General features: G+C 35.1%; 2 protein-coding genes across 2 annotated transcripts in view; both read left to right on the forward strand.

Moving 5' to 3' along the window:
- Positions 1–26307, forward strand: part of LOC120417430 (extracellular serine/threonine protein CG31145-like) — a 121535-nt gene that overhangs the window by 24928 nt on the left and 70300 nt on the right. The window contains exon 2 of the mRNA XM_039579472.2: positions 19204–19240. The gene's annotated coding sequence lies outside the window, so the exon portion shown is untranslated. The remainder of the gene's footprint in view (positions 1–19203; positions 19241–26307) is intronic.
- Positions 3914–26307, forward strand: part of LOC120417432 (uncharacterized) — a 38711-nt gene continuing 16317 nt past the window's right edge. The window contains exons 1-2 of the mRNA XM_039579473.1: positions 3914–3985; positions 17797–17878. Coding sequence (XP_039435407.1) covers positions 3914–3985; positions 17797–17878 — 154 coding nt within the window. The remainder of the gene's footprint in view (positions 3986–17796; positions 17879–26307) is intronic.

Genomic DNA, 26307 nt, shown 5'->3' on the forward strand with positions numbered 1-26307 from the left:
ATGCTCATCGCATGCGCTCGCGCTCAATGAGCGCTCATCTGCAAAGTAGATAGAATTTTGTTGTATGGTTGAAGATCCTAGCTCAGGAAAAAATGGATTGCCAAATTTGAAGCTCATTTCAAGTACTTGAGATAATTTCATCACCGAAAGGGGGCTTGTATTCATTTAATGTTGTCAGCTTATCACATTTTTTTCTGAGTTTGAGAATCAAAAGACTGTTAGTAGTTTTTAAATTAAAACCGACATTTCAGTAAATGGCATTTATTGGTCTTAAATAAGCTGAAAAAGGAAGACAATCAATATTTTTATAATTAAAACATTTCTGATTGTACAACAATAGCAAAACATGACGTAATATATTACCAAAAAACATTTTTATGTTGCTTGAAAATCTTACTTAGACGTCTTAACTCTGAGTCCAATGCAAACTCCCATACCAAATTTATAAAAAATATATTCATGAGCAATTCTATGTCAAATAGGGAATCGGTTGTACCCGACCCTCTCCGATTCCAATGAAACTTTGTAGACATGTTATCCTACAATTATATAAGCCATATATATGGAGCCAGTTACACACGATAATGACATTTGAGAAGGGCGTAAGTGTTTTAAATATTTTTGTATTTCGTAAACTTGTAGGAAATTTGACGGGCTTTCCGAAAAAAATACACTGAAAGAAAAAAACACTCCAATTTTACGAGATTTTTTTATTTTTAAGTTTAAAAGTTAAATTTGAAGGTGAGCCCACGATTTTTTTTCGTTCAAAATTTTTGTGAAAATAGCCTGAGATGTAACAAAAAGACTCACGAAAAATGCAGGATGGAGCAACGCACTTAAAAAAATACAAAAATCATTTACTGAAACTGTTTTTTTTCAAAAGAGCTCTAAACATCAAAATTTTCAAAATCCGAACACGAGAGTCGATTTTCCAGACAATTTTACATAAAAGTCTCCATATTGACCATTGTCCTAAGTCCAATCCTTGTGAAGTTACAGCGGTTTTAAAAATAAAAATGTTGAAAAAATAGGTTTTTTGATGGTTATTGGCATTTTCTATATGACAGACTTGATTTTTCAGTTTCGAAAATATTTTTATCGGAAAGCTCGTCAAATTTCCCATAAGTTTGCCTTTGACCACATTTCAATTGGATGTATGGGCTTACAGATATAAGCTTATTACATTGCTCATAACTGAAAACATAATATTTTTTCAGTGTAGTATAGTAACCTGGATAGTAAATTAGCTTATATCTGTAAGCCCATACATCCAATTGAAATGTGGTCAAAGGCAAACTTATGGGAAATTTGACGAGCTTTCCGATAAAAATATTTTCGAGACTGAAAAATCAAGTCTGTCATATAGAAATTGCGAAAAACCATCAAAAAACCTATTTTTTCAACATTGTTATTTTTAAAATCGTTGTAACTTCACAAGGATTGGACTTAGGACAATGGTCAATATCGAGACATTTATGTAAAATTGTCTGAAGAATCGACTCTCGTGTTCGGTTTTTGAAAATTTTGATGTTTAGAGCTCTTTTGAAAAAAAAAACAGTTTCAGTAAATGATTTTTGTTTTTTTTTTTAGGTGCGTTGCTCCATCCTGCATTTTTCGTGAGTTTTTTTAGTAACATCTTAGGCTATTTTCACAAAAATTTTGAACGCAAAAATTTTTCTCCCTCAAATTTGATTTTTTAACTTAAAAATCAAAAAATCTCATACAAGTGGAGTGTTTTTTTCTTTCAGTGTATTTTTTTCGAAAAGCCCGTCAAATTTCCTACAAGTTTGTCTTTGACCACTTTTTGATACGATGCAACGGCTTTGAGATACAGCAATATTTAAATTACGAAATACAAAAATATTTAAAACACTTACGCCCTTCTCAAATGTCATTATCGAGTGTAACTGGCTCCATATACACAAAAATGGCTTATATAAGCGTAGAATAACATGTCTATAAAGTTTCATTGAAATCGGAGAAGGTCGAGTAAAAAGTACCTAAAAAAATCATGTTTTGGGCTGGAATTGCTCTCATTCATAGCTCTGAAAGGCATCATTTAAAAAAAAAACAATCAAATCTTGATTCAGAATGTTTCAATCAAATAATGGTTTTCTTTGTGTTGTTTGTAAAAGCATTTTACATATATAGTGATTATTTTTTTCATTTCGATTTACTATCTCTGGACTCTGAATTCAAAACAATCATTGTCAGTCACTGACCCAAAAGGGGAAGACACCATCTACCACCTTAAGATAAGTCTATTCCAACCTCCAATTTTCACAAGATACAGCCTCAAAAAAATCTAATAAAAAGTCATTATCGTATGCCCATAACAGGTAAAAATACCACTTATTTTGCTCAATAAGCAAAACATGAGCACGAGCGACGAGCATTTTCGCTCATAAAATATATGAGCAAACGTGAGCAAAACTACAGCGAACAAATGAAAAGAAACATGCAAATAGTTTTTTTTTTAAGTCTCAACCAAACATTCCCACATTTGCTCATGCCAATATTTCATGGTCCAAATTTTCAACGTTAAATAATGAAACATTTGTTTAATTTTATGATCTTTTCGACAAAATATTTTAAAAATTTTGGAATCGAAGTAAAAATTTCAAAAGGATTAAACATTGAATATAACGCCCATTTGAAATGTTAGTCTTGCAAATTTTATTTCATTTAAATTCGAGTTTCACGACTCTACTTTAGTCTAATTTGAGTGGTTGATTACCTGTTACAATACCAAATGCAATTCTCAATATTTCATTTGGGCCGCCATCTTGTATTTTAATTTTTCAAATCTCTTTGAGGATTTTTGGGGATCAACTTTCCAAAACAAGACACTGAGAAAAAATAGTTTTTTTTTGTGATTCGATTGTTCGAAGCAGTGCTGTTAAACGTTAATTAACGATAACGCGTCCGTTAAACGTTAAAACTAACGTGAACGGAGCACATTGATTAACGTCGTTAATTCTCAACTTTTAGGGCCTTTATCTTCCAAACGGTAACATCTAGCGGGTTACTTCCAGTTGCATTTATGGGCATTAACTGTGACTATGAATTCCTGGTGAGGTAATTTGTCCAAAGTGGCCACCGGTTCCGGCAACCCGGAACATCCGTCAAGCATGTTTTTTTAGTCAGTACTTTAAAAAATGAACAGGATTTATTGATTGTATTACATCCGCCAATTTGGTCCTCAAATAGATGCCCATCGAAATGGCATACCGTGGAGGGCACGTTGCACTCGAGTCAATTTCTCCTCCCCTAAAATCGCTCTAAATTGATTTGAATTGTCCACCAGCGGGCCCAACCGGGGCAAACTTGGAGCGCAAATTGGATCACCGCTCTGCCTAGCCTAGAGGGGACATGTGGTGGGGGGTATTGGATTCCGGCGAAACGTAAATAAGTTTATTATTAGAACAAATCATTGAGGCAGCGGCAGCATCCAACAAACGGAGATGTCTCGCTATGCGATGATGTACACAAACACCCCCACCAGCCGCCACTATAGCTGTGAACTGGTTGGATGCGATTTCACAGTGTTTTGGAGTTGATTCATTTAAATTTAAATTCAATTTAAAAATAAATGTGCAGGTGGTTATGTTACACATGATCAATATGACAAAGAACTTGATTTTTTTTATTTGAAATTGTTTCAAATGAATTAAGTTATTTTTACCATAAAACCCACCGTGCCTCTGTATTTGCACGCGCACTCGGGCCCGGGTATCCGATTGCAGCGACTGCGAAATGCATCCGATTTGGTAAGCGCGCTCTAACTAGAATGCAAGTCAAGTGGCGTGACGGCGGCGGGCACCGAAACTACCGGCTACGGTTGATTAGCCCGTCGTCCGAGCGGTCGCCACTGCTGTTGCGTCATAATGATTGTTAATTATTTGAAACCGGAATGCATTTCTCTGCGTTCACGGACTTCCGGCGGTGTGATTTTGCCGGCATCCGAACCGGTGCCCCGGAGAATGTACCGGAACATTGACTTGGGAGGGCGGGGCAGGGTTCGAGGTGAATATGATCCTGATTAGTTTCACTTGTTTGTGTTTGTGGGGGAACATTTTAGCGATGTTTTGGAATTTGGTTTCGTGGAATGATGCAACGGGTTACGGGTTTGGAATTATTACGCATAGTCATTTGGTCACGTTATTGGATAATCTTTAGATGGCTTACTAGAAGATTTCATTGTGATCACCAACAGGTAGGGTAACGGATTCATTAATCGCCCTCCTTAAAATCGGGCTAATCGATGGCAGATTTTGAGTGAAAATCAGGACTCTTGGATGAAGATACTGTAAATAGAACTAAGGAACCTTACCAAATTTTAACCCACCAAAATATAATCTAATTGAAATCCGTAAACGACAGAAATATGCTTGCAAGCACAAATTTGTTGCCTACACAGTAAACAAAATCATGGTAAACTTACATCTGGAAAGGGGTACATCTTTCATGTCAGAGAAAATGTGTAACTTAACCTCTGAAAATGTGTAATTTTACCTCTGAAAATGTGCAATTTTACCACTTAACCCTCTACAACCCAACCCCGCCTTTAGACGAGCTTCTATTTAAAAATTCATCAAAAATCAATTTTTTAACCAGTTTTGTTCTTAGAAAGCATTGAAAAAATTAGAAAATTGATGGGTTGGAAGTTTTACTTGTATAATGCGACTTTGCGTCCAGATTGCAAAATTAAGTGGAAAACGGATTTTCTGAAAATGGTGAAGTTTTGGAGCTTTGCTATCTTCAGAAGAGTTGTTGCAAATGGAAAGGGACAATTTTTGGTTTTGTTGAAAATTAGGGTGGTTCACTATTAGGGTGATTTGGAAATCTAACTTTTCAGAAATATTTTTGTGAATTTGAAAAAGGCTAATATTCAAGGGAAAACCTTATGGGACCACCCTAACGAATTTTAAAAATTGTCCAAATATATGTTTTGCCATGTAATTTTACCCGCTGAATCTGAATCTGCCCTCAGAATAGACCCAAAGTGTTGCAAAATCGATTTTTGGTCATATTTTGTGTTCAAATGATAATTTCACATGAAAACCCAAAATATGACCAAAAATCGATTTTGCGACACTTTGGGTCAATTCTGAGGGCAGATTCAGATTCAGCGGGCAAAATTACATGGAAAAACATATATTTGGACAATTTTTGAAATTCGTTAGGGTGGTCCCATCAGGTTTTCCCTTGAAAATTATCCTTTTTCAAATGAAGAAATCTCGAGTTTTAAGAAAAACGCCCCTCGAGATATTTAAATTTTAAATTTGCATCTTTTGTACCTTAAAATGGCTGTAACTTTTGACCCTTATTTCCAAATTGACCTGTCAAAAATAAAATTGTTTGTTTTTTAGAGCTCTAAAAGTGCCCCGAACATCCCGTTTCTCCAAAACCTAACCCTGAATTGCCACATTCAAAAAACTGATTTTTGAAGGTTTGCTTAGATGCTTTCTATTAATTTGGTCGTAGAAGGCGTAGATTACGAGATAAAATTTTGGTGTCTTGGACAAAGTTGCTTGAATTGGCAAGCTCAACAACTTTCTAAAAGACAAAAAAATTCCCGAAAATATTTCTGAAAAGTTAGATTTTCAAAATCACCCTAATAGTAAACCACCCTAATTTTCAACCAAACCAAAAGTTGCCCCTTTCTATTTGCAACAACTCTTCTGAAGACACCAAAGCTTCAAAACTTCACCATTTTTCGGAAAATCCGTTTTCCACTTAATTTTGCGATCTGGACCACTGTGCAATGTTTTTAAAAATGTAATTTTTTGGAGGTCAACTTTGGCTGTGCTTTTACTAACATTTCCTATATTTGAAGCAAAAAGAAGTATGCAGTAATTATTCTAGTGTTCCAGACTAATGGTCCCACTTTATAGCAGAAAATGTGAAAAACAAGCAAAAAATTGAAAAGTCACTAAAAACATGAAAAAATTAGATAGGCAAAATGCAATAACAGGAGGTGGTAGAATAAGCCAAATACTATCAAAAACAAACATAAGCTAAACAAGATAAATGCAGATTCAAATAATTAAATGAAACAAGAAAAACATAAAACAAGAAATGTAAAGTTTTTCGTAGAACCTAAGTTGCCCAAAATGACGTCCTTATCACGGGAAAAATAAAAAATCAAAAAAAATATTGCACAGTAGAGGTTTAACTGGTGTAATGTCACTGTTCCAGTCTAAATTGAGGTAAAATTACATCATAAAAGAGGCTATATGCAATCTTCCGAAATTGAATCTTCATTTTTTTTTTCTATTCATGGTCCAACTTGACCATCTTTTACGCTTCCCAATCAGAAAATTTCCTATGAATTTGCTGAGACATGTGCACTATGGGGTATTTCCATATAAGCGAGCGGCCAAAAATATTTTTTTGCTTTTTTAGGACTTTTTTGTGTTGTTTGTACTTAGTATAATGAAAACAAATGAATTTTGATATTTTTCAAAAAAAAAGTTTAATTTTCGATTTTTTCATATATTTGAGGCCACATGCATTAAAGTGGTGAATTTTAATATTCGTGCTCTGTCTATTTGATGCACGGAATGGCGGTTTATGCTATGTTAAAGTTTCTGATTTACGTTCAATCTCCCTCCCCTTTTTCTTGAGTTAAAATCCACCTCTCTTTGAAGACCCCCCCCCCCCTCCCCCTCCAATTAAAATTTGATTTTTGCGGTGTTTTAGAATTTTAGACGGTTTATTTTATGGAACATTGTATGGATTCTCGTCCACGTTTTTGGTTGATCCACTTGCAAAATTCACGTTTTCCACGATAAATTCTTCTAAATCAAAATCACTATGTAACCGATTGTCGTTAGATTACTTAAAATATGAACTTCTTCTATGGGCTTTTGTATATTTCGTTTTGAAGCTACAGAACAGCATGCGTAGTTTTTTCTCTGTGGTTTTTCCCTGAGTTGATCATGTGATGGTTCTGCAATGTTGTAATTCTTACAAATATACTCGAAAGCAGTTCTCACGTTTTCAGAATAGTGCTTCGTTATATCGTACAGGGACACTACGGTATTATTATCCATACTTTCAAAAGAACACAACAACGAACTGATACGAATATTCGACGAATCGTTTCTGTAAAATACTTAGAATAGGAATTTCTAATTTTATTAAACGTACTTAGGGTACCAACAAAGTCATGAATATCAAATCAATTTCTAAACATACATAGCAGGTACGTCATTTCTGCCTCCGCAGGTAAATAATGTGATTTTAACCAAGCGTATACGCGAAATCATTAATTTCCTTGCATGAATCAAAATGTTCAAAATGGCATAACTCAAAAAGTGCACATAAGTGCACTTTGAAATTTGGAGACAAGTTAGGACATGGTTCAAATTTTAAGCTGCAAAATTTTCAGATCGCACAAATGCACCATTAACAAAGTTGAAAAAAACTAAATTTTGAAAAAAAAATCCATCTTTTTTTATTTTTATTATTTTTTTTGCCTGTAAAAGTGTGTTTTGTAAAATATTATTGAAAAGTTGAATCAATTACCTTTCTGAATATATATAATGATGCAGGAAAAAATACATAAACAGCTACACAGTACAACTATGAAAAATAATCATTTTTTGTCAAAAAACATGTTTTTTCTTACCATTTTCGCCTTCGAAGGTCTGCAATTCAGTGAATTTTGAACCTACAACTTTCAAACTCCGGATTTTTCTTAGTTAGAATGTTTATTTTCGAAAAAAAATACCAAAAAAATAATTAGAGTATGTCGGTTTTTCGATTTATGGCCGCCTGAAACCCCATAGTGATGTGTTGATTTGATCAGTTTGAACAATGGGCGGGGTCCATTTTGCCCTATTTGTCTTAATTATTGATTTTAATTTTATTTGTACCTGAAGTTAACCATATGAGCAATTCTCTACCAAAACCGGAAATGGATTTTGTAATTGACCTATGACCAAAGAAGTTATTTCGTTCCATTGGTTTACCTATAAAAGTCTAGGGTAGGGTAGTCATCAATGAGACACTTTTGGTTTTCAACTTTCAAAGATTTTTCTCATTTTTTCATCAGCATGTTTTAATGAGCTTTTTGTTGCATTTTCTTTCTTTTAATGTGTTCTAACATTGACCAAAATATGAGATCGATCCGACATCTACAGCCAGAGTTATTCAACTGTCTCATTGTAGACGCACTTGGCAGGAACAATGAGACAGCTGGGGAACAATGAGACACTCTACAAAAATCAACATTTTTCTAGCAAAACATCATGTTTTTGTATTGTTCCATTGCAGGTGACTTGCCTTGAACATTTTAGAGAAATTTTGCCAACATGAAACTTTAAGTAACAAAAGTTATACTAAAAAGTATTTTAATTTTGTAAAATTCGTATATTTATACCAAATAACTTTGTATTTTTGGTTAATTGAAGTTAAAACTCTATAAATATGCCAAAAATCACTTTTAATTCATGTTTTGAAAGATTTACATAGATTTTGAAAAGTTTAATGAAGAAAAATCAAAGTGTCTCATTGTTACCCATGAGCTGAAATGAGTGGGGAACAATGAGACAGTCCTGGATACTGGGTATATTCTAAATTTTGGCCAAACCCAATGAAAGGACATTGTAGCCCAACTCAATCCCTATGGAACGTCGAAAGAAATTTGAAGAAATATTAGTTTTGGTGTTAATGGCAGCCTACGAGCGAAAAAGTAATTTTTGTCCATAATTTACTTTTACACCCCAGAACCAAACATGTATGAATAACTTTTCAAGGGAGCGTCCATAACCAAAGCCACTATAATGGCAGACGTGTATCCAATAGACACACCTTTCCCCCAAATATGAGCCTGATTGGTTGAAACTACGACTTGTTAGAGCCATTTTATCATTGTTCCCCGTGTCTCATTGATGACTACTCTACCCTACGTATAATTTTGACAGATGTTCATACAAAAATGGTACGTAAATATTCGAAAATCTGTAACTTTTTAAAAATGTTTTTGGTTGATTTGGTGTCTTCGTCAAAGTCAAAATCCAATTTTCTTCAATCCGTGTTATTTTTTTATTTATTTTTTTATTTTTAAATAAATTACAGCATTTCAAAGTTAAATTTTGTCCCATAAATTCAGATGTTTTAACTTTCTAAAAGTGTCCATGTTTTCCCATTCCTGAAAATATTACATAAATAATGAGGTCAAATTTTTTTTGCGCAATATTTTGAATTTTCCCCAAGATCACAATTTGAAAAAAAAATCATAACTCGGCGGCAGAATCTTTGTCCATACTTCTCTATGATTCAAAAGCTGATCAGAAAATTTATCCAAAAGTTACAAATTTTGGAATATTTATGTACCATTTTTGTATGGACAGCAGCCGACATTGTATGGAGACTTGTATGGGTGAACAAATGACACAAAATAGCTTCTTTGGTCACAAAGTTTGAGCCAAATAAAAAACACATTTTTTTTTGTCAAAATCGGCCGATTTCGTAGATAATTGCTCATACATAGATTTACATGATTTCTTTACACTTATTTTAATGTAAAATAAGCAGGGTAGAGGTGGGCGAAAAAAGAGCGAACCGCTCAAAGAGCCGGCTCACTGAAAAGAGCGAACGAACCGTGGCTCACAAAAAAAGAACCGCGGTTCTTTTTAAACTCCAGTCTTTTGAAAGAAGAGCAATTCTCTACGAAATCGGTCTTTTTTCTTCAATTTTAATTTTTGTATTTTTTAATCCGGCTGAAACTTTTTTGGTGCCTTCGGTATGCCCAAAGAAGCCATTTTGCATCATTAGTTTGTCCATATAATTTTCCATACAAATTCGGCAGCTGTCCATACAAAAATGATGTATGAAAATTCAAAAATCTGTATCTTTTGAAGGAATTTTTTGATCGATTTGGTGTCTTCGGCAAAGTTGTAGGTATGGATACGGACTACACTGGAAAAAATAATACACGGTAAAAAAAAATTTGGTGATTTTTTTATTTAACTTTTTATCACTAAAACTTGATTTACAAAAAAACACTATTTTTAATTTTTTTTATTTTTTGATATGTTTTAGAAGACATAAAATGCCAACTTTTCAGAAATTTCCAGGTTGTGCAAAAAATCACTGACCGAGTTATGAATTTTTTAATCAATACTGATTTTTTCAAAAAATCGAAATTTTGGTCGTAAAAATTTTTCAACTTCATTTTTCGATGTAAAATCAAATTTGCAATCAAAAAGTACTTTACTGAAATTTTGATAAAGTGCACCGTTTTCAAGTTATAGCCATATTTAAGTGACTTTTTTGAAAATAGTCGCAGTTTTTCATTTTTTTAAATTAGTGCACATGTTTGCCCAGTTTTGAAAAAAATATTTTTGAAAAGCTGAGAAAATTCTCTATATTTTGCTTATTTGGACTTTGTTGATACGACCTTTAGTTGCTGAGATATTGCAATGCAAAGGTTTAAAAACAGGAAAATTGATGTTTTCTAAGTTTCACCCAAACAACCCACCATTTTCTATCGTCAATATCTCAGCAACTAATGGTCCGATTTTCAATGTTAATATATGAAACAATTGTGAAATTTTCCGATCTTTTCGAAAAAAATATTTTTGGAATTTTCAAATCAAGACAAACATTTTAAAAGGGCGTAATATTGAATGTTTGGCCTTTGTGAAATGTTAGTCTTGATTTGAAAATTCCAAAAATATTTTTTTCGAAGAGATCGGAAAATTTCACAAATGTTTCATATATTAACATTGAAAATCGGACCATTAGTTGCTGAGATATTGACGATAGAAAATGGTGGGTTGTTTGGGTGAAACTTAGAAAACATCAATTTTCCTGTTTTTAAACCTTTGCATTGCAATATCTCAGCAACTAAAGGTCGTATCAACAAAGTCCAAATAAGCAAAATATAGAGAATTTTCTCAGCTTTTCAAAAATATTTTTTTCAAAACTGGGCAAACATGTGCACTAATTTAAAAAAATGAAAAACTGCGACTATTTTCAAAAAAGTCACTTAAATATGGCTATAACTTGAAAACGGTGCACTTTATCAAAATTTCAGTAAAGTACTTTTTGATTGCAAATTTGATTTTACATCGAAAAATGAAGTTGAAAAATTTTTACGACCAAAATTTCGATTTTTTGAAAAAATCAGTATTGATTAAAAAAATCATAACTCGGTCAGTGATTTTTTGCACAACCTGGAAATTTCTGAAAAGTTGGCATTTTATGCCTTCTAAAACATATCAAAAAATAAAAAAAATTAAAAATAGTGTTTTTTTGTAAATCAAGTTTTAGTGATAAAAAGTTAAATAAAAAAATCACCAAATTTTTTTTACCGTGTATTATTTTTTTCCAGTGTAGTCCGTATCCATACCTACAACTTTGCCGAAGACACCAAATCGATCAAAAAATTCCTTCAAAAGATACAGATTTTTGAATTTTCATACATCATTTTTGTATGGACAGCTGCCGAATTTGTATGGAAAATTATATGGACAAACTAATGATGCAAAATGGCTTCTTTGGGCATACCGAAGGCACCAAAAAAGTTTCAGTCGGATTAAAAAATACAAAAAAAATCGAATGACCGAAATCCTAGAGAACTGCTCAGAACCGTTTCAATATGGCATGATTTTTGTTATAAATATAATTTATTGAATTTCCAAAAAAAAAGTATTAAATTTGTTTTTGAGAATTGAAAAAGCAATTTCAAATATTTCAATGCTCATTTAAACTAATTCCAAAAATAAATGATTTTCTAAGCAAAATGAAGTAAACTATTCATTGTACAACTGAGTGCACATTAAAGTAATACTGGAATACAAATTTGAGCATTTCAAAAAGCATAATTTGTCAAATATTACCATAAAATCTACTGAATATTTGAGAGATTTTGTAAAAAAAATAATCATTTTGTCCGATTAAGCTTTAGCGTTACAGACTAATCGATTAAATCATAAGTTCAATTCTTGTAGAAATATTTTTTTGTGAAATTCCGTTGCACAGTAAGGCAAACGTTTTTTTTTCGACTTAAAAAAAAGTTCATCATTACATCGATACTTTGAAAACTAATGATTGCAATACAGCTGAGGATGTGTAAAATGCATTTTAAAACTCTTTTATCATTAAAATGTTTTTACCATGGCTTGTTTTTTTTATCAGAGTTGAGGGACATAATCTCAAAAAAAAAATGGTACGGCCCAATTTTTTAAAGGTTCAAATTCAAATTATTTTGACTAATTTAATTCCTTTTACAAGCCTTGAAGAATATTGTTGATGAGCTTATTGCTATTTTCGGTGTCAAATCTGTGTGAAGAATCGAAAAATACTATTTTAAGATTATATAGCCCATTGTGCCTCATATTCTCTTTTGAACTATTTTAGGGCTACGATAATCGATTTTGGGAGTTAGGAATGAAGTTAATTAAATAATCATTATTATGTGTGCAGAAAATCAACAGAATTAAAAAACATATTTTGGTTTAATTTTGAATGCCTCGTTAAAGTTAAACGAAGTTAAATCTAAGAACGTTAAAGAAAGTCACCTTTTATTTCACAAAATTCCCGCATCCAAGGTTTCAGAAAAAAATTTAACTAATAAAGCAAATTTAAGTTGATTTTTTCTCCTGAAAAAACAGTATCTTTTAATTGGTCATCAAACTATTCAGTTTTTCTATGAACCAAACAAGCCAGAAACAATGTCCAAATCAAGTTTCCCTCCACCAATTCTCACGCACTCGTTGAACTGCTCGATTTCTATGAGTTATGGTCAACCTAACCTCACATTACCCGACTATTGGCTTGCGTTTTGTCCCACAACAGCAGCACGGTTGTGCCATGGTGACACAATTTAGCGGCAATATTATTTCATCTTCATAAAGCGACTGTCCACTGCTGCCAGGCCAGTTGAGAGAGGGGGCCCGTCTCTGTTGTTGATGTCCCAACATCGCGAAAACAAAACTAATTCATCACACTCGTGGTGCACGCTCTCTTTTGGCCAGGTTTCGGATGGTCTCCGAGGTACCCTGAGGTCGACCACGGGAAAGGGGAGGGGGCACCATCCGAACGATGAACCGGAAAATGCTAATTAAGAGAATGTCTGATGTCTCCGTCGGGTCGGGTTGGTGCCGGTTTTGGTCTTTTGAAGGGATGTGTACCTAATATCAGCTTATTGGATTATGTTTTCGACAGAGGTCATCGATATCGATATCGGGAATCTTCATTTCTTATCAAATTTACACAAAAATACAACTTAAAACATCGAAAAATTCGCGATTCAAAATGATTCGAAAACAAGTACTTTTCTCCGCAACTGCACGACTTGCTCCCCTGCACTGCTGACTGACTGACTCGAATCGGGGCCGGTCGGAATGGCTTGGACCAAGATCCCCGAGCTTGTTATTTGCGGCCAGGCGGCCGCTCAGCTCGAGCATGATGATGACATGTCTCCTGGGCACCGAAGATATGTTGCCCGAAGGTGAACGAATTTTTGCACCAGCAGTTCACTGCAATTGGCTGTCAGTTGATGCACACGTGTGCACCAATTGGGGCACCGCAGCCAACATGTCGGCTGTCGATCAGAACATCTGGCTGCCAAAAATTGGCAACCCCTAAATGGGCAGGAATTGTGCTGATGACCAAATTTAGTCGGTAACTGATTTTTTGTGTATTGACATTTAAACTCTCGGGTGTAATCAATGGTCCTGATTGCTCCAAAAAGACTTATTCACTCGCGACCACAAATCTAACGCGAAGAAAAACTGCCCTGACCGTTTCCTACCGTTTGTCACTTCCACACCGTTCGCTCCTAAATACTTTCTCTGTGCTCTCGCTCTCACTCCATTCGGGTAGTACAGCGAATGGTTCAGAGAGACCGATTGCGCTTTGTCGTTCAGTCGCTGAGTCAAAATAGTTTGTGATTGGCTTTGTTTTTATTATTTATTAAACTGCTTAAAATCAATGTTATCACAAATGTTTTGCAATTTTGTTGCTAACACAACATCCAAGACACATTTAAAAGCAATTTACACCCTTCCAAATATAAATCTAAGACAAACTGGTGGTATTGCAGGCCAAAAGAACGCCGAACTGGGGTGTTTTTAGAATCTCTCCTCTCTGAACGTATTCGTGTGGCTCGGGTCGACGGACGGAGTGGGCAAAGAAATTCACGAAGTATTTGTGTCGCTGGGAGAAGCAAGTCGCTGACAGCCTGAGTGTCGTGTTCGCTCGCGAATAGTTGCGAGCTCCAGTCGGCAAAGATTCATTCGGCGAGATCAGGCATCCCCTATCTTTGATCCGAACATCAGGACCCTTAATGAGTAGCTTTTTGCATATTTTCCAATAAAAAAAACGGGTTTCAGGTAATATTTTATTTCCTAATTTTTGAAAATAAAAACTAAGAGATTGGAAAACATATTAATAGTGTATGTATCAACCTCATTAAAAAATTTCTAGCTTTTCTGACATACAGTCTAGACTAGATTACGCTAAAGTGATTTAGCAAATCAATCCAAGATGGTAGCCAAAATCGCAGTGTTGAAATAAAGTCCAGACTCGATTATCCAAAGCCTTGATTATCCGAAGTTTCGACTATCCGAAGTTCGAATATCCGAAGGTTTGTATGGAACTTCGGATAATGGAATCAAGAACAAAATACGTTTTTTTTTTCGTTTGTTTCTATTTTCTTACTTTTTACATCAAATTCGAATTCTGCAACCCCATTTTAGTCAAATTTGAAATGTTGAATGCCTATTAAATTTCAGAACTCGGTTAAAGATTTTTTACCCATTCTGGAAATTTCTGAATGGCAAGGGTCCTGATTTTCGAAACCACTCACTCATCGCCTATCCATTCGTCGCATATTCCAACCCGCTAGCATTCATGAGCGAATGAGACTCGCAAGCAGCCAGCGATTGGCCCGAACTGTTCACATCATGAAAATATTTACCTACTCCGTCGCTCGACGACACTCACACACTAACATGCTCAGCGAAGAGCCATTCTCACAAAATACTAGCGTGGCAGTCCTTTTGTCTTCACGCCCTCAGTTTGCCATCAATTTGAGTTTTTCTTGGTGGTAGTTTCTTTGAATGGTGTCTGTAATGTTATGTAATCAAAATAAATGCACAATTTATTTGATAACATTGATTTTAGGCAAACCCAAATCAATGAGTATAGCGCAGCGCATCAGAGAAAAAATGTTTTCAGTTCAGAGTGATCGGAGACGTTCGGCCTACCTGAGCCGTTTGGAGACTGAGCCGATCAGAGAGAGAAGGAGAGTAGAAGAGAGACTGTTCGGGAGTGAATGAATCTATGACATTTCCCCGAAATCCACATTTCCGAAAAGACACTTCCCCGAATGACACATCTCCGAACATACACTTTCCCGAAATGTAATTTACCCGAAAATCATTTCCCCGAATGGCCACATCCCCGAAAGGCGACTTCCCCTAAAAAACATTTTCCCGAATGGCCAATTTCCCTTATTTTCCACATCCCTGAAAATCATTTTCCCGAATGACCATATCCCCGAACGGACATTTCCCCGAACGCCACATCCCCGAAAGTAGCGATCGATGAAATATCATGCACAATTAAATGTTCAAAAAATTCCGAGTTTGCGGAGTTAAAGAATTTGAACTCCGGGTTCTGAGATTTAGTTACTCCAACTATCTTTGAAAAGGACTGACTCCACCGAATCCAACAAAAAATCTGACTATGACAAATGATGTAGAGAATGAGAACATCTTGAGCGAAATACATATTTATTATGGACAAATCTAAATGCCGCTTAATACCTGTTGTTCACATTTCGTCGCTGTCGTGCTCGCTTGTCGTACGTCGATTTTGAGCCAAATTGAGTTAAGAACGCCATTTTGTGCAGCTCACAATGCCTCATCTTTTGACCTACACAGAAACCCAAAATTCGATTTCAGTCCTGAGATATTCAATAAAAACCGACTTGACACACCCGGAAAATTGCTGTAAGTGTGACAACTGGCCAAAGGGATTTCAGGTCAGAATGCGTTTGACACAAGTAAGAGCTCGACTACCGTAAACATTTGTAAGGGACTATCCACAAACCACGTGGACACTTTTTTGGAAATCCCAAACATGGACAATTGTCCAAACAGAAAAAAATGAGTATGGAGCGTGGACAATCGCCATACGCCCCCAAAAGTGTCCACGTGATTTATGGATGGTCCTTATTAAAGCTCGGGGCCTCGACAACCAAATTTAACGAAAGTTCAGGACAAAGCACAGATTGGTCAACCAAACAAATCGTTTATTGTTCAAATTTATTGTTTTCATTGCGTGCTCGTTTATTCAAGGTCAAACATTGAAACGTGTTTTTCTCGGGACGTCAAAAAACGACAAACGACAAGATAGCAAGACAGCCTCGATTCGATACATGGATCATTTCGCAAAAAATACATTTCGTTGAAAATCAAAATACAGTCCAAAATCCTTACCACATGGATACCGTTGTCCTTTGCTAATAATTGCCCATACAAAAAAATCTTTTTTTATGGAACGTGGATGATCTCAATACCCCGCACTCTTTAAGTGTCCGCGTGGTTTATAAATGGCCTTCTACGGTTATTTGTTTTTTTCATATTTTATAAATTTTTATATCTTGGTTATCATTAGGGACAATTTATTTTTTGAAACCATTCGGGTATATATAAATTCGAAAAAACGACAGTTAGGTAAAATGGTAATTCAGGTAAATGACGTTCGGTGATATGGAATTTTCGGGAAAATGATTTTCGGGGATTTGGAATTTTCGGGGACGTGGAATTTTTGGGAAATTGATTTTCGGGGAAGTGGCACATTCGGGGAAATGATTTTCGGGGATGTGGAATTTTCGGGGAAATGATTTTCAGGAATATAGGATTCGGGAAAGTGGGATTCGGGGCTAAGGGATAAAACCACAAAAATGATGTATGAAATTCAAAAATCTGTATCTTTTGAGGGAATTTTTTGATCGATTTGGTGTCTCCGGCAAGGTTGTAGGTATGGATAAGGACTACTCTGGAAAATAATGATACACGGTAATAATTTTTTTGTGATTTTTAATATCACTTTTTCTCACTAAAACTTGATTTGCAAAAAAAAAACACTTTTAGGGGACATCAAATGCCAACTTTTCAGAAATTTTCAGGATATGCAAAAAATCTTTGGCCGAGTTATGTTTTTTGAACCAATACTGATTTCTTCAAAAAATCGAAATATTGGTCGCAAAAATTTTTCATCTTCATTTTTCGATGTAATATCAAATTTGCAATCAAAAAGTACTTCAGTAAAATTATGATGAAGTGCACCGTTTTCAAGTAATAGCCATTTTAAGGTAACTTTTTTGAAAATAGTCTCAGTTTTTCGATTTTTGAAATTAATGCACATGTTTTCCCACTTTGAAAAAAATATTTTTATAAGCTGAGAAAATTCTCAATATTTTGCTATTTTGAACATTGTTGATACGTTCTTATTTGCTGAGAAATTAAAGCAAAGGTTTAAAAACAGGAAAATTGATGTATTCTTAGTCTCACCCAAACAACCCACCATTTTCTAATGTCGATATCTCAGCAAATAATGGTCCGATTTAAAATGTTAAGTTATGAAACATTTGTAAAATTTTAGATCTTTTCGAAAACAATATTTTCAATAATTTTAAATCGAGACTACCATTTCAAAAGGGCGTAATATTGAATGCTATAATTTTTTTTCAAAATGATAATTTAAAGAGACCTTCTCATTGGACGCTCAACGCTCCACCTGACCCTTCAATCAAATTGTATCTCTAAGCTCAACAACAAGCTGCAGTCTGGTCTGGACTCCATCATCATGATGCAACCTATAGCTGCCAGCCAGAGCGACCTGCTAGCAGGTTAGTTTCGGGTATCGCGGGAGCCAATAAATCAAACTCATTCGAGTGAATTTGATTAGATTTTCGGGGGATGCAATTCTGTGTTATTCCCGGCAACTGTTGCTGAACTGAGCTTCGTGTTTTGGCTGCGTGGCTTGTCCCCACCGGGGAGGGAGCTCTAATCCAATTATTTAGTTGGAATTGGTGTAGAGATATTCAGCGAAATTCTTGGGATGATATAGTTATTCTGACAATGATTTCCAAATTGGAAAAACAAATCAGCACAAACAAGGTACGTTCCAGGTTGTCACCAAGGAAGCGCACAACAATTCCAGTTTGCAAAATAAAAACAACCTTCGCTGCGAGCGCTGGAATAAATCAGCAATTAAGCACAAACGAATCCCATTTGAATTCCGCTCTCCCCCACTAACAATGCAGCGCGCTAATTCTGCATTCAGCAATCAGCGCAACGTTGACTCAGCACGTGGCTGGACATGGCCGCGCTTCGACGTCCAGGATTAGTAAACACAGCTCTGACCGGATTAGTCAGCGACTTCCTGATACGCCCCAAGGCCAGTCCTTCAGGGGGGACAACTTTTAACAGTTTACATTTACACTCAGGGTGTTTTTTATTTGCCCTAGCTGTTAACTATTCGAGAACTGCCACTAGACGTGCCAGTATGCAAATTTCTCCAAACAGTAGTGTCTTACTGGGGCCCGACTTGGTAAGCTGATATTTCCTGGAGAACCACCCGAGCTCAATTTACCATTTTATCGTTATTATTATTATTTTCGTTCTAAGCTAAGCTGCCCCGGCATGCCCGGTTAAATAATAAAGGTGTTTTCGCTTCAAATCGCTGCTACGTGCCTGGCATACCCCCTCCGCGATCTAAGCCGGCGATCCAAGAACCAGACCGAGAGAACTTCTTTGCAAATGAAGCGAGAAAAGTCACACGAATTAGGTATGCAAAATGGAACGCTATACCTATCAGCGGCGAAATCCGAGATTTGCTCGGGCTGACACGTTGCGATATGGACGGAATGTCCCCCGTAAAGTGGAACCATGTAGGACGGTCAAATGGAGTGACAATGTTGCGAGATAGAATCCCGATACGAGGGGCTTATAGGTTGTGCTGCAAAGTGTATACACAAGCTTAGAGGGGACCGTGAGAGGAATTTTAACTTTTTTAAAGTTTCAAATTATCTAATCCTATTTGAGCTGACTAAAGAATTGAACATTGAGACAGAATCAATGAAACTTATTTCAAGGATGTTTCTTTATAACAACACATTTTCTAAAACTTTTTCTAAAATCTAATTAAAATTATATAATATTCTATTTACAGATATGCTTACAATTCTGAACCATCTAAATAGACAAAGGTAATTTTTAATAGTATATAATAATCAGCGCATGCGTTAACTCTTTAAAAATAGCAAAATACCGAATAATACAGAAATGGTTTCATAGTAGACAAAAAACTTATCTGTCAAGATATCCATAATTGCCTTTTCAATTATAGATTTAATATTACAACCTGAAATAATAAAATGAGCAAAGAAAACTAAAAAGTGCCTAAAAAATAAGAAAAATACAAAACTCGATTTTTGGATGACTGAATTCGAAATAAAAACAAAATAAAGAACTTCTCTACGTTTTCACAAATCCACATTTTATTTTTTTTAATGTGGATAGAACATTGAGTTCCCATTGGGGTCAGTCCATAAATTATTGCTATGCAATTATTTGAAAATGTATATTTTGAGAAAGAAGTTTCAGATCAATATGATGTCTCCGGCAAAGCTATCAACAAAACATTGACAATATTTACCTCACTCTTATTTTATTTTTTATATGTTTTAGTGGACAAAAGTGTCATATTTTGAGCTAGGGTATGACAGACGAGCAATTCTCTACCAAAACTGGAAATGGATTTTATTTGTATTTTTTTATTTGGCTCAAACTTTGTGGGGGCCTTCCCTATGACCAAATATGCTATTTTGTGTCATTGGTTCACCCATACAAGTCTCCATACAATTTTGGCAGCTGTCCATACAAAAATGGTACGTAAATATTCGAATATCTGTAACTTTTGAATGAATTTTCTGATCAATTTGGTGTCTTCGGCAAAGTTGTAGGTATTATTGAGGACTATTCAGAAAAAAAAGGTAAACGGAAAAAAAATTGCCGATTTTAAAAAAAAACATTTTTTTCACAAAAACTCAACTTTTCAAAATACGTATTTTTTTTTGATTTTCGAGATTTTTTTATATGTTTTAGGGGACAAAAATCCGCAACTTTTGAGCCATAGAGAAACATGGTCAAAAAATCTGCCGCCGAGTTATAAATTTTTGAAAAAATAGTGATTTTTGGGAAAAATCGAAATTTCATGCAAAAACAAATTTGACGTAATTTTTTAATGTAAAATTGAATTTCCAATCGAAAAGTACTTCACAGATTTTTTGATAAAAGGCTCTGTTTTCAAGATATAGCCACACCTATTTTGAAAAATCGAAACACTGCAAATATTTCACTTAAATTAAACTTTCGGTGGCTATATCTTGAAAACAGAGCCTTTTATCAAAAAATCTGTGCAGTACTTTTCGATTGGAAATTCAATTTTACATTAAAAAAAACTGTCAAATTAGTTTTTGCATGAAATTTTGATTTTTCCTAAAAATCACTATTTTTTCAAAAATTTATAACTCGGCGGCAGATTTTTTGACCATGTTTCTCTATGGCTCAAAAGTTGCGGGGTTTTGTCCCCTAAAACATATCAAAAAATCTCGAAAATAAAAAAATACGTATTTTGGGAAATTGAGTTTTTGTGAAAAAAAATTTAATTAAAAAATCGGCAATTTTTTTTCCGTGTACCTATTTTTTCTCAATAGTCCTCAACAATACCTACAACTTTGCCGAAGACACCAAATTGATTAGAAAATTCATTCAAAAGTTACAGATTTTCGAATATTTACGTACCATTTTTGTATGGACAGCTGCCAAAATTGTATGGAGACTTGTATGGGTGAACCAATGACACAAAATAGCTTCTTTGGTCATAGGAAAGGCCCCACAAAATTTGAGTCAAATAAAAAACTACAAAAAATAAAAATGGTCGAAATCAGCCGATTTGGTAGAGAGTTGCTCAGAAGATAAGTTTTTAATAAAAATAAAGATTGTTTTTTAAGAGTTTGGAGAATCAGGCCGTGCAATTTTTTTTTTGAAGTTTATGTCGAGAAAAGTGTACTTATTGTCGAAATCTCAAGCTGGAACAATCACGGATACGTCACGACTGTCATCCACATATAAAGCGAGTGAAGTCAAAATCGAACCAAGATCGAACCAAGTTTTCAGCGCGTGGCGTTTGAAAAGGTCGTATGCGCATTGGACATAAATTACAAAAATAAAAACCTTTTTTCAGTCTTTTTTTCTTTAAAAAGACTTACGTTTAATCCTAGGCTTAATCTCAAATTTGAACTTGGGAACCATTTAATTACATCGAGAACCTAATGTTGGCAAATCAGCACATTGGTGTTAAATTACAGCTAGTTTCAATAATTTTCTACTGAAATTTAATAAGTATTCTAAAAGCGTAATTAATTTTAACCCAACAGTCAGAACGGATCAAACCGAGGATCAAACTAATTTTATTTTGTTTCTAGGAAACTTAAGCTATTTAGTTGATTAGTTCAGTTCAGTGTGTTGTGTTGCGTTATGTTGTATTGCTTGAATAGTCAAGCAGAACTTTGATTTATTCATCTAATAAATGTTAAATTTTGAAAAAAACGTAATACCTACTTGTAACTAACTCGCAAAGACAGTGAAAACTAACAAAAACATAATTTGGGAACAAAATTTATGTAATTATGTCATACGATCTTTTCAAAAACCACACGTAAACAATATTGACAGCGCCTCTGACGAGGACTTCAGGAAACTGCATGCGTGTCAGATCCCTGGGAACAATCTACCAACAGAAGTTAAGGTCAAACCAATTTTATCAGAATTCAAAAGTGCTTTGAGAAGTTATTTACAAAACATTCCTTAACCTGATACAAAGTGTTATACTAACAGGCTATCGTTTCCAATAAATTACAACTGTATAATTTTTTTCAAACATGAACAGTTTTATTAGTTAAATGAAAAAAAAATATTGGTTACATGAAAAAAAAGTTTAAACTGAAAATTATTATGAATATTTTAATATTCTTTAAAAACCATTAATTCTTGCCTCAGTTTTTTATTTTCTCCAAACATAAATAGATCTTTTGAAATTTTTAATATTTTCCAGTTTTTATTTCAGTTGGAACGATGTTTTTGATCGCAAAAATTACAGATTTGATCAAATTTAGATCTGCAAAGTTCTAGAATCATCTAGACATTCTAACAAATCACTGGAAAGAAGAATCATCTTGATTGGTTGAGTTATGCTCGAGAACCATTGAGTTGAAGTTACCGTTCCCACTTTTTTGGAGCCTTGGGCGTTTGAATGTTAAAAAGACCACCATTTAACGGAAGAATGATGACCATTTTGACGATTTTTATTTTGTCATAGATCCTATAGGAGTTACAAACAATATTGTTCCGATTTGGCTAAAATTTGGAATGTGGGTTCTTGACTAAAATAATCAGACCCATTTTTTAAATATTTGTTGAAAATAACGCATGATTTATTAAGTTAAACAACTTTATAAAAAAGTCTTCAATTTAATGATAAAGATCTGCCTTCATACTAAAAATGCAGGCTTATTAAATAAAGTTCACTAAATTTAATTAATTCCCCACAGTTACACTATTAACTTCTTACCCGGGAACTATCAGCAGAAAAAAACCTACCTACAATTGGCGGTTCCAATTACGGGGGCCTACCAGACCACATCCACGGCCAGGGTGGTCCGAAAGAAATTGTTCAAACTGTATTAGGCGGCCATACCGTCTCACAAAACACAACAAAAAAACCTATGCCGTAATAAGTCTTCCTCGGCCAGCAGCCAGCCGTGGCCTCAACATTTTAGCCTTTAGGTGACCGTGAAAAGAGAGAAAAATGCCCAATCAAAATTGTTGAAGCCGGGGCAGGGATGGGAAGAGCTTGGCGGGTGAATCACTCTCTTCGCCCTCGAACTCTTCACCCAACTGTCCAACGAGAGCTGAACGCGAAAATTCTCAAACACGATTTTCTCATCACTGATCTTCACTGATCACCACCAATAATCGTTTGGGAGCAGAATCAAAGGCGAGGGGATCGCTGGAATCGCTGCTGGTCCGCGAGGGGTACGAAAGCGTGTAAGTGAGTACAACCTGCCTGAGGCACCGTAATTGATGGTACGAAGATGGCGTAATTGCACCTGGCGGCTGCTAGCAGAACGATCCTCCCATCAGCTGGGGATTGGAATCTTACGCTGAAGAAGAAGGGGAAGTGAATAGGTGGGAAATATACCCACAGCCAAAGAGCCTTCATCATAGGTGAGTTTGCGATTGATCTTCGTGTCGCTGAGCAAAAGGTGAAAAACGAACGGAACGCCGGCTTGTTGCAAGTAAGTCTCGAGTGAGTTTTCAAAAACCACTCTTATGAGACTTTGTAAACAAACTTGTTTTCAACGTTTGACTTCCCAAATTGATGATTCAGCAATTTTTCAAACCCGTTTAAAGACGAGATCAAGTACGCCCTTTTCAAACCTCATCCTAGAAAATTACACTCTTTTTTCTCTCACTCACTTTCGACCACTAAAAAGGTTTCTGTGTGGGCGTCCAGCCGGTCCACGTGTGCGTGTGTGAACCTGGTTTGTAATGAAGTTTTATCTCGGCGAAGCATCGCGATTGCATCTCTCGCCTCTTCTTGAGGGGCGCTATCTTCAAAGATTGTGTGGCGGCTGCGGCATTATGTTCTATTACAGGCCGATGGGAAACAAGTAAATTGCATCGTTCTGGCCGCCGCTGATGCGATGCCGTGCGATAATGATATGACACACACGCGAGCAGCGAGTTTAGTGATGGTGCAGGTAATTTGCTGATTGAATACTTGGTGAAGCGAATGGACTTGGGTGATAACATGGTGAGAATGTTAGCAATTAAAGGGTATAATTATGTTACTTTTACTAAAATTTTACACAATCGCCCATTGGGTCATCGTAATTAAATTTGAAAAATAAATATGTTGACGTTTATCTACAAAATTAGCAATTCTCTAACACTTCGGACAACGGTTATCATTAGTTCGTCCATACAATTCTCAATGCAATTTTGGCAGCTTACCATACAAAAAGATTGTTAACCCTCTGCTGCCCAATTTTTTTCGAAAATTTGTATTTTTCCTGTGTTCTAGAGGTCATTTTGAGCAACTTTTATTCTACGAACAAAATCACTTCTCTTGTGTTATGTTTTTCTTGTTTTATTTTTAATATTTTGGTATGCATTTATCTTTATTTAGTTAATGTTTGTTTTTGGTTAGGGCTTCACAAAAAAGCTACAGTCTAAAAAAACAGCTTTTTTGAAAATTCACGTATACGAAAATTATTTCATTTTTTCAATGACAATGTGAAACTACTTGCTTTAAGGCATCCTCGGACGACGAAACGGTCTACTTTTCCTAACCAAAAATAACAGAATCGAACAATAATACTTTTCGATACAAAGGCAGAATAGTTCTACTATTCAGCAAGGGTCCTGATTACTCAAAATCAACCACTCCATTCGCGAGCACAAATAGCAGGCGACGCGATACTGCCCTGATGAATTCCTACCGTTTGTCACTTTCAACCATTCGCTCACGAACACTCTCTCTTCTACTCTCCTTCTCTCTCTCTCTCGGATCGGCTCAGGCAGGCCGAACTTCTCCGATCACGAACTGAGAATATTTTTTTCTGATGCGCTGCGTTATACTCATTGATTTGGGTCAATGTTTATTTTGATTACATAACATTACAGACACCATTCAAAGAAACTACCACCAAGAAAAACTCAAATTGATGGCAAACTGAGGGCGTGAAGACAAAAAGACTGCCGCGCTGGCATTTTGTGAGAATGGCTCTTCGCTGAGCATGTTAGTGTGTGAGTGTCGTCGAGCGACGGAGTAGGCAAATATTTTCACGCTGAGTGAACATTTCGGGCCACTCGCTGGCTGCTTGCGAGTCTCATTCGCTCATGAATGCTAGCGGGTTGGAATAGGCGACGAATGCAAAGACGATGAGTGAGTGGTTTCTGTACATTGAACCAAAAATCAGGACCCTTGCTATTCAGCACTGAAATGAGCGACATTTCAGCACTTGTATCAAAATGTAATACTTTTCGATATAGTTTTGATTTGAGCAGTAAATTGACTAAACACGCAGACATTTCTTGTAGAATTCTATTCGATGAAAAATTCTTCTTAATATCTTAAGTAAAAATAAATAAGTAAAAAAACACTTTGCTTAATCCACCTTAAGGTAGTGAGTGCCTTCCTCATAATTGAATCCTAAAGCCGTATGTTAATTTAAGAAAACAGCCATCCCGAGCTGGAGGAATCTGGAAAATTTCATGTTGGTTGCAGTATTTCCTATTTTTTTTATTAGCTTGCACATGCAAGAATGTAGTAAATCTAAAAATTTCCTTATGATCGCATATTGAGAATTTTTTCGGAGCGATTGGTTTTCTTTTTATTCTTGGAATGTCAATGAAGCCTTATTGCATATTTTTTCTTTTTTTTTTCAAGTGATATCGTCATGCTTGTTCTATATTGCCGTACGTGCATATTGAGTCATATTGAGATTGGCCTTCACAGTTCCCAAAAAAAAAATCTTGATTTCAACTTGATTCATATCCAACAAAAACCTTCGAAACTTCGTGTTTAGTTGACACTTTTTATTCGAAATACAGTGAAGATCAGACCGTGCTATCTCTACACAACTTGAATATTTTTCAAAATATGTTTTGGAGCCATTATACATACATTTTAAGCTGCTAAACATAATTATTTGGTGAGATTTGGTCATTTGTTTTCACGAATGTTTCATGTTTTAACATTGAAAGTCGGACATTCGTTCCTGAGATATCGACATTAGAAAATGGTGAGTGGTTTAAGCGAGATTTAAAAATCTTAAATTTTCTTGTTTCTTTTGCTTTAAACCGCTGTATTTCAGCAACCAGAGGTCCAATCTTCAATGTCTCTAGGACAATTTTGTGGAAAATTTTCCGACCTTTTAAAAAAATATATTTTCAAGAACGGATGAGTGAGTCACTATTTTAAAATTCGGAAAACTGCATATATTTCGCTAAAATCAAACTTCTTGAAAACGGAGCCCTTTTTTAAAAAATCTGTTAAGTACTTTTCGATTGCAAATTCAATTCTACATAAAAAAATTAGATACATTTTTTTTTGGTATGAAATTTCGTTTTATTCCAAAAATCACTATTTTTCAAAAAATCATAACTCGGTGGCAGACTTTTTAACCATACTTCTCTATGGCTCAAC

This window comes from Culex pipiens, unplaced genomic scaffold (assembly GCF_016801865.2).
Source record: "Culex pipiens pallens isolate TS unplaced genomic scaffold, TS_CPP_V2 Cpp_Un0002, whole genome shotgun sequence".
Classification (NCBI taxonomy): domain Eukaryota; kingdom Metazoa; phylum Arthropoda; class Insecta; order Diptera; family Culicidae; genus Culex; species Culex pipiens.